Source organism: Epinephelus fuscoguttatus, linkage group LG1 (genome assembly GCF_011397635.1).
Source record: "Epinephelus fuscoguttatus linkage group LG1, E.fuscoguttatus.final_Chr_v1".
Classification (NCBI taxonomy): domain Eukaryota; kingdom Metazoa; phylum Chordata; class Actinopteri; order Perciformes; family Serranidae; genus Epinephelus; species Epinephelus fuscoguttatus.
In genome coordinates this window covers 28,357,839-28,370,910 of record NC_064752.1, presented here as the reverse complement: position 1 = coordinate 28,370,910, position 13,072 = coordinate 28,357,839, and the positions used below count along the sequence as shown (strand labels likewise).

The window sequence follows — 13,072 nt, the reverse complement described above, 5'->3', positions numbered from 1 at the left end:
GTCAACACCAGCTCTCTATCCATGTGCACCTGCAAAACTCTATAACTTTAATGCTGTCTGTTAAACATTAGTTTGGTGTGCCCTCAGCACCTTTAAAGCAACAGTTGGAAACTTTTATATAAATTATTATGCCAACACAATGACAGGAAATGGTTTTATTCTAGCATCTTCATACTTTATTTGAATTAATTTCTTGTGATCTCATACACATATACTATATTCACACAGCATTAGATGGGACAGATCATCTCTGCCTATGCTATTGCCTTGTAGCGCTTCTAATGGCCTTACCGCACAAGATTGAAAACAACCAGTCAGAGCTGTGGAGTTTCTAAAGCAAATGGTCAAACCAGGCAGCGCTGATCAAATATGAATCAAGACTCTGTTACTGCATTGCCTATTTCTTGCCTCAAATGTTTTCAGAAACATATTTTAGTGTACTGTTGAGCTGTAAAATGAGAAAGCCGGTGGGCAGTGCTTGGCACTTAGGTCAACTACTTCCAACATGGTCACAAACTTTCTCATTTTACAGCTAAACAGTACACTAAAATGTGTTTTTATTTCATCAACATGTTAGGTGAGAAATAGGCAATGCAGTAACAGAATCATGATTCATATTTGATCAGTGCTGCCTCGTTTGACAGTTTGACCGCAGTTCATGAGCTGAGACTGACAGGATTGATGGCTGCGTTAGAGACTCCTCGGCTCTGATTGGTTGTTTTTTGTGCACTGGGTCAATTCTAGTGAATACCATTAGATTTTTTGTGGATTTTTTTCCACGGAATATTTTATTAGGTAGTTATTTTCATTGAAGTTATCAACTGTAGACAGAGCATTCGGCTGACTACGATCATGCTAAACTAAACAGGGATGTAGAGGGAGGGCATAAGGATCTAATTGATAAAGTTGTATACACAGAAATTAAGTAACAATATAATTTGTGTCATTCTGTCAATAGAGCTGCCAGTAATGATTATTATTCAATGTTGATTAATCAAGAGAAACATCAACAGATTGTTTTTTGGGCTATACAATGTCAGAAAATGGAGAAAATGTCCCTTAGTGTTTCCTAAAGCCCAAAATGACGTCCTCAAAGGTCTTTTTTTTTGTCTACAACCCAAAGATACTCAGATAACTGTCATAGAGGAGTAAAGAAACCAGGAAATGTTCACATTTAAGAGGCTGGAATCAGAAAATGTTGGCATTTCTTATCCTAAACAAATTACGCAAACCCATTAATCGATTAGCAAATAGGTTGGCAATTAATTTAATAGATGACAACTTATCAATTAATTGCTGGCAGCTCTATTTTACATGTCATGTATGTCATGACAGAGACAGTTTAAAAAAGAGTGATTCAAAGAGGGAAACACTGCACCAGACATTCAGTTTGAAAAAATGATAACATAGAGGGAGAAAGCCCTTTAATGTTATAATCAAGAGAGATTAGAAAATTAAACGCCTTCGCAAATTATCCATAGAGCATCATCAAAGCGCATTGCATTTCCCTCCCATGGTGTTTTTAAAATTTGTGGTCTGGGCTCGACACTAAAAAAGCTCGTAAACGTCTCTTCTGGAGAAATGTTGGTAATCATCGCTGTGTAACGTTTATCCTGCCAGTTAATCCACCCAGACGCTGATCACGTGTCATCAGCTATTATTAATGTTGGCACAATAAAGCAGCATAATAAAACAAGTCTGCAGTCAGGACTCAAACACACACTGGAAAAATGGTTAATGATCCAGTTTGATGTGAACTACTTTGTTATCTATTTACAGATATATCTCATTCATGTATGATCATAAAAAAATCAGGGTAGGGGTTTTAAATTTATGGATCCCACACACAGAGAAACACAGTCTTCTAGTGTTCAACTCTGCACGTACATCACTCTACACAGAACATCCAAGTGAAGTAACACAAAATACATTTCTATAAGGAGTTTAAATTTGAGTTTTGTGTGTCACATTTGAAGTCACAGTTAACCAGTAGAGATCTGTACACCATCATAGCAAAAATAAGAGGAGAAATACACACAGTTTGGTGTGAAGTTTTAGCCATCAAGTGAATCAGCTCAAAGCGGTAAAGTTTTGTACTAGTGTGCCACCTACTGGTGAATTATTGCACATACATGAATGATGGGGTCTGTGCAGCTGACTGTTTTGACTACTTTACCTCCTCTGATCTGCAGTTACTTGTCCGTTCTGCAGTTTCACTGTGAAGTATGAGCATTATGTCTGTCTGTTGTCAGATGAATGATGTGCTGCTGTACACCTACCCTCAGCAAGACGGGAAATACAGACTGAAGAATACTCTGCCACTCACCGGCCTGAAGGTCAGTCTTTCACTAAAGGAATACTTCTCTCCCCAAATTACTATTTGTATGTCCAATACTCACCCCATATTGTGTTAAATTAATGAAGAAAACTGCATCACGTGCCTGCTGTGACCAAAGAATCCAAAAATGGAGAAAATTTTTGCTGAATTGAATTAAAAGGGGTCCACATTTAAAAACTCCATTAAACCATCCGTTTACACATTCTCACACAACTCGTGCAGTATAAGCCAAGTCTCATTTATCCAGTCATACGCTCAGTGCTTTTCAAACAACTACAGTTATTTTACCTAACTGATCACATGAGTTGCTGGTTTACCGCTGCCCTGGGGTTATTTAGTAGCTTAGGGTTCGTTAGAAATCAGCAAAGTCACACAATAACACAAACAACCAATCAAGGCAAAGGTAGACCAGCAGCTCCTGTGTTCAGCGAAGTACAATTACTGTTTTTGTCAATGGAGTCTGGCTTTGAAAAGAGCATAGATGAGCTTCACATTTAGTTCAGTTCCCAGAAATTGCTGTCTGTTTGGAAAGTACTGAGTATACAACTGGATAAATGAGACTTGGATTACACTGCACCAGTTGTGTTAGAGTTTATAAATGGATGTTTTGATATAGTTTTACTGTTGTCAAACTCGATCCCCTATGACTTTAATTCATCAAGAATTTTCTCTATGTTTTGGATCCTCATGAATTCCACATAACGTGGGGTGAGTTATTGATATACAAATGGTTATTTGGCGGGTGACATATCCCTTTAATTTACTAAATCTCTTTTATTTCTAATTATCTCTGCAAAATCCCCCAGGAGTTGATGTGCAATTTAAGGTGGCAGTAACATGTAAAAAACACAGCCATGAAAGTAATGAATATTATACATATATGGATTTTTAACTGATTTATTTACCTGTTTGCAGTTAATGCTGGAGTGCGGGAATTTTACACATAAATGAACGTCTGTTACATTAAAACTCAAACGAGTTCAAACATGCAGATTAAACCTATCACCACCAGAAAAGCTCTCTTTATTTTGCAGTATACCAAAGTTGCAGTGTCTGTGGTGACTTTAATGCACTGGTTACCAGAGGCAATGAGTTTTACACCAACCAGCCAGAGATAAATGGGGCAGGAAGGGTGGAGGGCCCCGCCGCTAAGAGTATGGCTGAAAATACCAAGAAGCATCCAAGAAAAATTTCTGGAGTGGATACTCCTGATAAAAATAAACAGACTTGGCATTCAGAGAAAAGCTCAGTCAAAGCATTAGCACGGGAAGACCTGAGGACAGCGCTCCTCCTGGGGCCTGGGGGAGATGCTGTGAGCTCACCTGCAGATACATGTCATAAGCAGTGTTTGTGTAGTTGCTCTCACTGCCAGAGGGGGGAGACAAAATTCCTGCACTCCAGCTTTAACAGAGAATGTGACAATGGACACTATGCTGTTCCTTAACTGTCAGATTGAAAAGTTTCATTTCCTGGTCTTTGATTTATGATGTCACTGATTTCCCAGGTCAGTAAACCCATCATAGAAAATGTCCAGAATGCACTGCGGATTGAAGGAGCAGACATCTCCATCACTTTGTCTGCGAGGTGGGTCACTGTGCTGTGTCCTCTTTGAATAATAGTTTATATCTAATAACAGCAGTGATTAAAATGTCAAAACTTACTAGTAAAAGATGGTGTTTTAGTATTTATTGCGTAGTGTAGTGATTCTATGTGTATATTTGCAGTTCTTTTATCGAAAGAGAAGACTGGTTTTACACTCTGAGCCGCACTGTGACTGAACATGCCAGAGGAGCTGTAGCATTCAACGGCTGCCCAGGAGAGGTGAGCAATCTCTGCTTCTCTGAATTCCATCTATTAAGTTTAAAATTTTATACTCTGTCATGCTTATCCTCACTCAAACAGAAGGAGACTGATGTTATTAGTAACCGTCATCAATCTCCACAATGTGTTTTAGTCTGTTTTTCTGTGTCTGTGCGTTTGTTCCAGGCCAGGGATCGTCTGCGGCTGACTCTGGGAGAGAAAGCTCCCACACTTGTTCCAGTCTCACAAGTGATGATGTGCATGAACTGCACCTCAGATTTCAGCCTCACTCTCCGAAGACACCACTGCCACGGCTGCGGAAGAGTGAGTCACACGCAAATAAAACACAGTGCTCTGTCATACTTTAAAGTATGTTGTGTGTCGTGTGCTAAATGTGTGTGTCCTTTTTAATGTGCCTGTGGTTTATTTATGTTGTTTGACACAGATTGTGTGTCGAAGCTGCTCCAGGAACAGATACCCACTGAAATACATGAAAGACCGCATGGCCAAAGTGTGTGATCACTGTTACAGCGAGCTAAAGAAGAGAGGTGGGGACACTCTGCTTACATAAATTTTTAGGATTCATCAATCAATCAGTCTGCCGTGTCAGCCCACACATTTTAGTGTTGCTATTCTTATTGTAACCAGTGGGAGCAATATGTTTACTCCTGACTAGTTAATTTATTACATCACATCATAATCATTACCACTGGGAGTCATGCAGTGTCACACTAAGTTAAATACAGGAAGAGTGCTCCACTTACAGTGAACTGAAATCAGACAGAGCTGGCAGACTTAGATAAAACAAGTTTATTTTACAGGAAATATAATCATAAAAGAAAGGAAGTGGCAGATTTAGAAAGGTATATATCAGTGCCATCTGCACCATTATACTTATCTGAATTTGGTTTAAGACACACTGGGTATGGGATGAGGGTCATGTAAAATGTACTAAACAATCCCAAGTGAAATTATAGCTGCAAGCAGCCATTCCGTGGTTCAAACCAACGTAGACCATTTGAGGTTGAAAGCTGCAAGGGATCAAGACCTTTGACCATTTATGACACCTACGTTAAAGATAACTAACAGGTTTTATGATGATCAGTCAGACACTCATTCATTTTTGTTCATGTGTGCCGGGCCACGGTCATCTTCGGCAACGGCATCACCCCCTGTTGGTCAGTTGTGAAAACATTTTGGGAACATGTTCCAACAGCTTGATGAAAAATATCCACCAAGGTTGGTAATGTGTGGGCAAACTGTCATTGAATTGTGGCCAAATTTGCACCAGACACATGCACACCAGTTTGTGACTGGTGGCACTCCCTGTTGAGCCATTTCAAAGTATTTTCATGCACATTTTTTAACATTCTTATTAAACATATCCAGCAAGTTTTGTAATGATTGGAAGAACAATTGCTGATTTATAGTCTGATTAGTACTTAGCCACACACACATTTTTTTTTTTTTTTTGCATTTTTTTTGCATTTGTAGCACCCCCTGGTGGTTGATCTGAATGAACCTTTCAGGGTATGTTTCAAGTACTAATGTGGAGGTATACTGCAAATGATTGGCCAAACAGTTGTGGAGTTAGGTCTATTTATGTGCTGAGCCACGTCCTTTTGAAAGTTCATTGGTCAGTATCTCCAAAATGCAGTGAGATATCGATAAGCTTTTGATACCCGTTGATCAGCTTTGTCCAACAATGATCCACAAAGAATTTGGTAGAAATCGGACCCACAGTTTAGGAGGCAATGTCAAAAAATAATTTAAAAAGTGGTGTAAAAATCTAGTCAGGAGGACTTTAATGGTTCTTAAGGCAAATTTGTAGAGTGCATATAGATTGATGTCTGTACCAGGTTTCATGTAAACTGGACTTATGGTGTAGGAGTGACTTTTCAAAGAACCTTTTATCATAGCTCCCTCATCAGGAAGATTGGGCTCATGTTTGTTAAGCAGCATGTGGTTGCAACGTCCAATCATTGGCAAAGATTTCATGAGTCGACAATGTACTGGGGTTTCCCACAGAATCATTTATCTGTGGTTTGCGTTCACTCAAAAACAGCTGCTCCTTTTATCCATGGATCTGATGAGCTCTGATTGGCTCTACTGATCAATTATCCAAGTTTTCTGCCTGCACTGCATTCATGGATCCATAAAAACCCCCAGATTTAGAGAGGGGTCATAGACTGATAGACGAGGACACAGTGAAAACATGAAAGCTGAAGCTGTTCATTTGTATGGAGAACTTTCCCTTTATTTTCCTCACATAAATTTTTTTATTTTCTCGGGGTATCGGTGGCTTAGTGGATGTACAAGGCTGTTGCCGCAGCAGCGCGGTTTCGGTTCCAGCCTGTGGCCCTTTGTTGCATGTCATCCCCTCTCTCTCTCTCTCTCTCTCTCTCTCTCCCCCTTTCACTCTTGAGCTTTCCTGTCCATTAAAGGCATAAATGCCCTAAAGAATATCTTTAAAAAAATGTTATTTTCTCCAATAACATATTTCACATTTGTGGAAAAAAGTCACTCATGCATATCCTCATTATGATTCAAATAGGGATGTTGCCTCTGTTTTGGTAATGTTCAGGCCCGAGAGTTGCACAATTAGCCTTCCATGTTACTTAGTTTCTTAGTGAAGTTGTTAACATCCTGCCCCAGCTCTCTGCTGTGGTTTAAAAGCATTTGCATATTTCTGCAGGGGGAGACGTGTCTGCACTGTCAGCTAAGAGTAGCCCTCGTCCAAACCGCTCCAGTCGTCCTCTTTCTGCCATGTTCCAAAACATTCATCCTCCCAACATCTGGAGACACCGGAAAGGCACTCTCTCCTTCAACCAGGTAGGCTTGCCACATCAGAGGGCAGTGTGCACTGCATAGATTACTGAATAGTTGATGATGTGGACGCCATGTCTTAGGTTAACCCTGATAGTTATCAGTCTCCTCCTGCTCCTGTTGTTTCCAGGTGACAGTGTCAGAGGAAGGCTCCATCAGTGGCACTCTGCAGCGCAGCAAGAAGAGCAAGAGGAACTGGAAGAGACTGTGGTTCCTCCTAAGAGACAAGGTGCTTTACACCTACCGAGCCCAAGAGGTGAGGGGAAACATGCACTCCCCTTCAACCTGAACAGCACATCTTCACACTCACACACTTTACACAGTGAGGTCTATAACCAGCATAAGTAAAATGGCTGTATCTTACAGTCATTTCTGTTCTTCTAACAAATCCTCTGTCTGCAGGAGAAAGTAGCGTCAGAGAGTTTACCTCTGCTGGGTTTCACCGTGAAGCTACCTGAGCAGCAGGGGGGAGAGGAGGAGGCCAACATCTTCCAGCTTTACCACAAAAACACTTTGTATTACTCCTTTAAAGCTGAGGACAACTTTACAGCCCAGAGGTGAGAGGCACGGCTTCCTGATGGCAAATTTCCACAATGTTTAGAGCATGAAGATATCAGTCTAGTGACTCAAAGGGCTGCTACTGAAAAGCTGCTATCTAGGGGAAAAAAAGCTTAGAAAAACAATCATGTTTTTAACTTTAACATTACTCAGTGGGTCCCACAGGGTTTTATCAGCCCCAGATTGGATAGTTTTCCCTGACCCATAGATGACCATGTGATCTTTGACTTGACTGGTCAGTAGTGGAAACATGAGCAACACCAAATTAGGAGTTTCAGTGTTTTCTCTGCACAGCAGCAATGTGTTGAGTTTACAGAAACAGGAAAGCTACTTACTCCTCCAGGGCAGTATACTTTAATTTTTCATATCCAGGAGCACGCTACAAAATTAGCTCAGTTAATAATGCCTCTATAAGTCATGCTGACAGGTCCAGAATTGGAAGTATTTAGATGAAGCAGACTGAAATGACTCTTTTAGCACAACTGCAGTTCGTGCTGTTTGTCTCCTAATGTAAAATCCTCTCTTCATACAGGTGGGTAAACGCCATGGAGGAAGCCACAGTTTTATAGGATCAGCTACTGCCGAAAATAGAAGTCTGCTGCCTCTCTCCTGCTACAAACAGACTGTGAAACCAAAAGGGGGAAGATAACGATATTTGATTATGTCTGCAAGTTGTAACGTGGACTGAATAAAAGACGACATCTTGTTCTTTTAGAGGGGACACGATTACCTACTTAGTCAACCTCCAGTGTCCCGGCCTGCTGTTACCGCAGGTGTGATGCTGAGAGCCACGAGAAGCGTTGGCCCAAATACCTGCCAGTGTGGAACATTACATTGATGTGACCTGTATTTCCCCCAGCAGCTGATCAGCAACATTCCTCCAAATCATGGGGAAGATTTCAAGTATTTTTTTCAATGTATAAAATATTTTATAAACAACCTAAAGAAATTATTTCAATAGCTGAACAAACGTACGCATCAAAGGTCCAGTCGCTATGATTTAGGGGGATATATTGGCAGAAATGGAATATAGTAAGTGTTTTCTTTGGTGTCACCTGAAAATAATAATTGTCGTGTTTTCGTTACCTTAGAATGAGCCATTTATATCTACATAAGGAGCTGGTCCTCATGTTTCAGAGTCCACCATGTTTCACGGCCATGTTTCTACAGTAGCCCAGAACGGACAAACCAAACACTGACTCTAGATGGGGCCATTTGCTTTTTCTCATTGGCCACTGTAGTCAAACAGCACTGCTCCCGGTTAAAACCTCCTGAACATCTGGATCAGAAATGAAGTGAACACGAATTAAGTTATCTGAGAAAAAAGGCGAGCGCACATTAGCAACTGCTGGGCTAGTGGCCTGTCTGTGACGAGCCAAACAGCATTAGAGAAACACTGATTTGTAACGTGAAACTGCTTTAATCAGTGTTTTTACTGGTTTAAATCAGGTGTTGTGTTTGTTTGGGAGAAGAAGAGACCTCTGCGGATAATTTGGCTCCCAATATAAACTTCCTGATCAATGAACACTGAAGGAATCCTAACCGAAGTTCACGCTGAGCACGTAGAAGAAGTTTCAGCTGGTCACAATTTGCAGTCCTCACCGCTAGATGCCACCAAACAGTCATTTTACTGTTGTTTCCAGGGAGGCTGGAAAATTGGTAGCACATTTCAACCTCACTCAAAAATGCCCAAATTTGGAATGGCCTGATCTTCGGGAAATTAGTTATGCCTTCATTTCAACATATGTTCCTCCACTGGATTAAGTGCATCTCTATGACTAACACCCTGAAGCACAGGCTGTATCAAAGAATGCGTAATGTTATATGTATAGATGTGTCTGTAGCCATGCCATGCACTGTACTGTTGGAGATGGTTCTGCCAGTGATTATAAAACGTTTATATGCTTCTTTTGCACTGACATAAAAAGGAATGAACCTGAATAGGAAATATGAGTGTACCTGCATCACAGAGGCCGAAAGCTTCAACTACTGTACTTCACTTACTTGATTTACTAAACATACTTTTTAAAAAATGTTGCCAGTTATGTCATTATTGTTTGAAATACTTAAAACAAGTGTAATGTAAATATATAAAGACTCCACATCCAGTTGTGCACAGGTGTTGCTGCCCTGGACTGAACCATGAATCACTGATATCACTGATCTACATTATCAGTGTCTTTGTACTGTAGCTGAGGATTTATTACGTTTGAATTTCTAACACTATTATATTAAAACAGTAAAGGAGGCGTTAACAATGGAAACTGTCTGTGTCTGTGTTTTCTCTTCATCCTCCTCATCATGGGCAGATTGTGAGACCATGGGCCCCGATGCAAAAGGCCCCACCACCTCTCCAACACGGGGGCAAGACATGGGGACTCTGGTGCTTTTTCTTCTTTTTCATTGATTGCGTCTGTTTATAGTCGATTTGTGTGAGGAAATTTTGTCTCTTCATGGTATTTTTTTGTGTTTGGTCTTTCTGTGTCTCTTTGAGGTCATGTTATGTCTCTTTGGGGTAATTGTTATGTCTTCTTTTGGTCATTTTGTAGTTCTCTGGGTTAATTTTCTGTCTCTTTGAGGTCATTTTGTGTTTCTTTGGGGTAATTTTATGTCTTCTTTTGGCCGTTTTGTAATTCTGTGTTGATTTCCTGTCTCTTTGAGGTCATTTTGTGTCCTTTTTTTTTGGTTGTTCTGTGATTCTCTGTGTTAATTTTGTGACTTTCCGAGCTAATCTTGTGTCTCTTTATGGAAATGTTTGTGTGTTTTGGCCTTTCTGCGTTTCTTTGAGGTCATTTTATAGTCCTCTTTTGGTCCTTTTGTGATTCTCGGTGTTAATTTTCTGTCTCTTTGAGGTCATTTTGTGTCTCTGTGGTTGTTTGGCCCATTTTCATTGATATTTTATGTTTCTTTGAGGTAATTTTATGTCTTCTTTTGGCCGTTTTGTAGTTTTCTGTGTTATTTTTCTGTCTTTTTGAGGTAATTTTGTGTCTTTTTCTTTGGTTGTTTTGTGTCTCTGGTTGTTTTGCCCATTTTTATAGATGTTTTGTGTCTCTTTGCAGTTCCATTGCATCTCTTCGTGGTTATTTTGAGTCTTCCTGGTCGGTGCATGTTAATTTGAGTGACATTTTGCATATGAAAACCAAAGAGGCCCCTGACACTTTGGCCCCCAGGCCTGCGCCCGTTGGGCTCGTTCAATAATCCATCCATGCCCCTCATGTCCTCTAGATGGCAGGTAGACTAAACGTTAAATTACCACAGGCTGACATTGACTTCCTGTCACCATGTCCTTGCAGATGGAGCTCAGTACATACATTGAAAATAGAAACATTATGCCCCCTCCCCCATATGAGTCTGCACTGACATGCAGTCAATGTGAGGCCTGATCTGATGAAACACCAAGCTGGCAGGCACCTCAGATCACATTTTGAGCTGTTTGGGAAGACACCAGGGACGGAGTGATGTGCAGACCACTGTGCTGCGCGGCCAAAGAAAGGCCAGGCCTGCTCTGCTTCTCGTCTCCCCCCCTGAGGCTGCCTGACCCAGAATGATATTAGGCAGAAAGTTTGCTTTCTGGGGCTCCTGAAAAGTTGCAGACACCTCGTCCTATATAGAGGACGGATCATTCATCACACTGCTCTCCCTCTCTAGCCCCATTTCTGTGTTCTCCCTCCTCTGTCGCATCGCTCTTTTATTTAATCTTAGTCGTGCTTTTGTTCCTTTGTGGCTATTGTTATGACACAATACACAAATTCCTTTCAAATGACAGCTTTTTTAAAAGTATGTATCATCCCACGTTTCCTGCACCTGTTCCTTCTCACTGAATCCATCTGCTGGAATAACCTCTCTTAATTGGCTGTGGTTCAGTGCTGAGTGGAAAATGTACTTGATGTCATCTTTATACAACACTGACACTGAGTGGTTGCCAACACACAAGAACAAATAAGATAAAATAACCCCAGTTTACGTGAATACAGAAGTGTTTTCTGACAGCTTCTATATGTAAAACAGAACTGCCGTGTTTGTATTTTTACCATATAGCACTTCTGCTTATGATTCCTCTGGTCACAGCAAAGCAGCAAAAAAACAGGAAATGGTTAACTTGAGCTGGTTGCAGAGTAAACAAGACAAACTGGAAAGTTCAGCTGCACTTTTAATGATCCCCTATGTGCTAATTAATTATAAAAACAAGTGATGAAAGCCTGCTGTGAGGCTGATGGTGGAAAACACTTTTTACAGTGGGGCAGCAACAGTGTAATAATCCAAGCTTACTTCCATATCGCTGCAGGCAGGAGCAATGCAGAGAGAAGCAAATAATCAATCATACACACACAGCCTACTCAATAAGGTCGGACACATTCAGCTCTGTTATATGTGCTCAGCCTCAGGAGTCATCAACAGCTAATGTCAAAGAAGCTGATATATTTTTCTGAGCTGAACTTCCCCATCTATGGCTTTTTTTCTTACCCCTGATGCTCCAACAATGGAGTTGTGTTGTGAGTTGTTTTAACAGACAAACTTTCTGGCCATTTTCAGTTTTAGTCTGAGAAGCCAGTGCAGTGTTTGTGTTGATGTCGTGAGTTACAACAACATGCCTTCTCATCTTTGTTGTGTGGGTGGCAGATCCTCAGGGGTAAAGAAAAGACTTTATTACGTAATAGTCGGAGATTTAAATTAAAAAAAAAAGACTAAGAAATAGGACATTGGGGAAAATAGCCGTGTCCATTTGACATTGGCTTGACATTTCTGGGTTTGCACCTTGTCTTGTGTCTCTCGGCGCCCTTCAGAGAGGGGGGGAGGAAGAGAACAAAAAGATGTGTACAGGCTGTAAGAAGAGAGGGACACACTCTTATGTCCCACTTTGCAAACTCTCTGCAGCCTACACTGCCAAGTCAATGTTACACCTATTCCACCTCCCCTAAAGCTTTAAATAGCCCACTCTCCCTCAGCAGGACAAACAGAGAGGAACACACAGCCTTCAGCACACTCTGCACCTACGACTGAACATTTGTTATCCCTGTTGCCTAAACATGGAGCCTGCATCGTGCTTTCCATTCTCTTGCGACCATTCTGTCATTGACAGCTATCTGCAGGGAGAGGAGTATAAACACGTGTCCACAGAGCCGGCAGCTGTCACTGAGGGATGTAAAATCTGTCCAGAGTCTTTGAACCGCAAGAATAAGACACTCAGGGAATTGTCTGTCTTTTTCTTTTATATTTAAAGGATAGTTCAACATTGTAGTAAAAAAAAAAAAAAAACAACTTTTTCTTTTCTTTTTTTGCTGAGGACTAGAAGATTGATGGGCTACCACTCCCATATCTGTCGCTTCAATATGGAGCTTGTGGCAACACTCAGTCAGCATAAAGACTGGAAACAGGGTGAAACAGCTCACATGGCTCTGTCCAAAGGCAGCAAAAAACAACCTATTATGGCTTCTAAAGCGCATTTATCAATATGCTATGCTTCATTAAACCAGTTGTGTTTCATGTACCGGACTATTCCTTGGCTGGGACCAGTTGCTAAGCAACCAGAGAAGACCCCAGGAAGCCCCT

General features: G+C 40.9%; 1 protein-coding gene across 3 annotated transcripts in view; it reads left to right on the top strand.

Annotated features, from left to right (window-relative positions):
* Positions 1–10,072, top strand: part of LOC125893456 (FYVE, RhoGEF and PH domain-containing protein 5-like) — a 31,547-nt gene extending 21,475 nt beyond the window's left edge. For 2 of the 3 annotated variants that reach the window (XM_049584165.1, XM_049584161.1), the window contains exons 13-21: positions 2,253–2,336; positions 3,843–3,922; positions 4,063–4,159; positions 4,325–4,462; positions 4,584–4,686; positions 6,834–6,970; positions 7,095–7,220; positions 7,367–7,521; positions 8,055–10,072. In XM_049584165.1, the coding sequence (XP_049440122.1) occupies positions 2,253–2,336; positions 3,843–3,922; positions 4,063–4,159; positions 4,325–4,462; positions 4,584–4,686; positions 6,834–6,970; positions 7,095–7,220; positions 7,367–7,521; positions 8,055–8,091 (957 nt within the window). In that variant the 3' untranslated portion in view covers positions 8,092–10,072. The remainder of the gene's footprint in view (positions 1–2,252; positions 2,337–3,842; positions 3,923–4,062; positions 4,160–4,324; positions 4,463–4,583; positions 4,687–6,833; positions 6,971–7,094; positions 7,221–7,366; positions 7,522–8,054) is intronic. The other variant, XM_049584173.1, reaches the window with a different exon arrangement.
* The last annotated feature ends 3,000 nt before the right edge of the window (positions 10,073–13,072 follow it).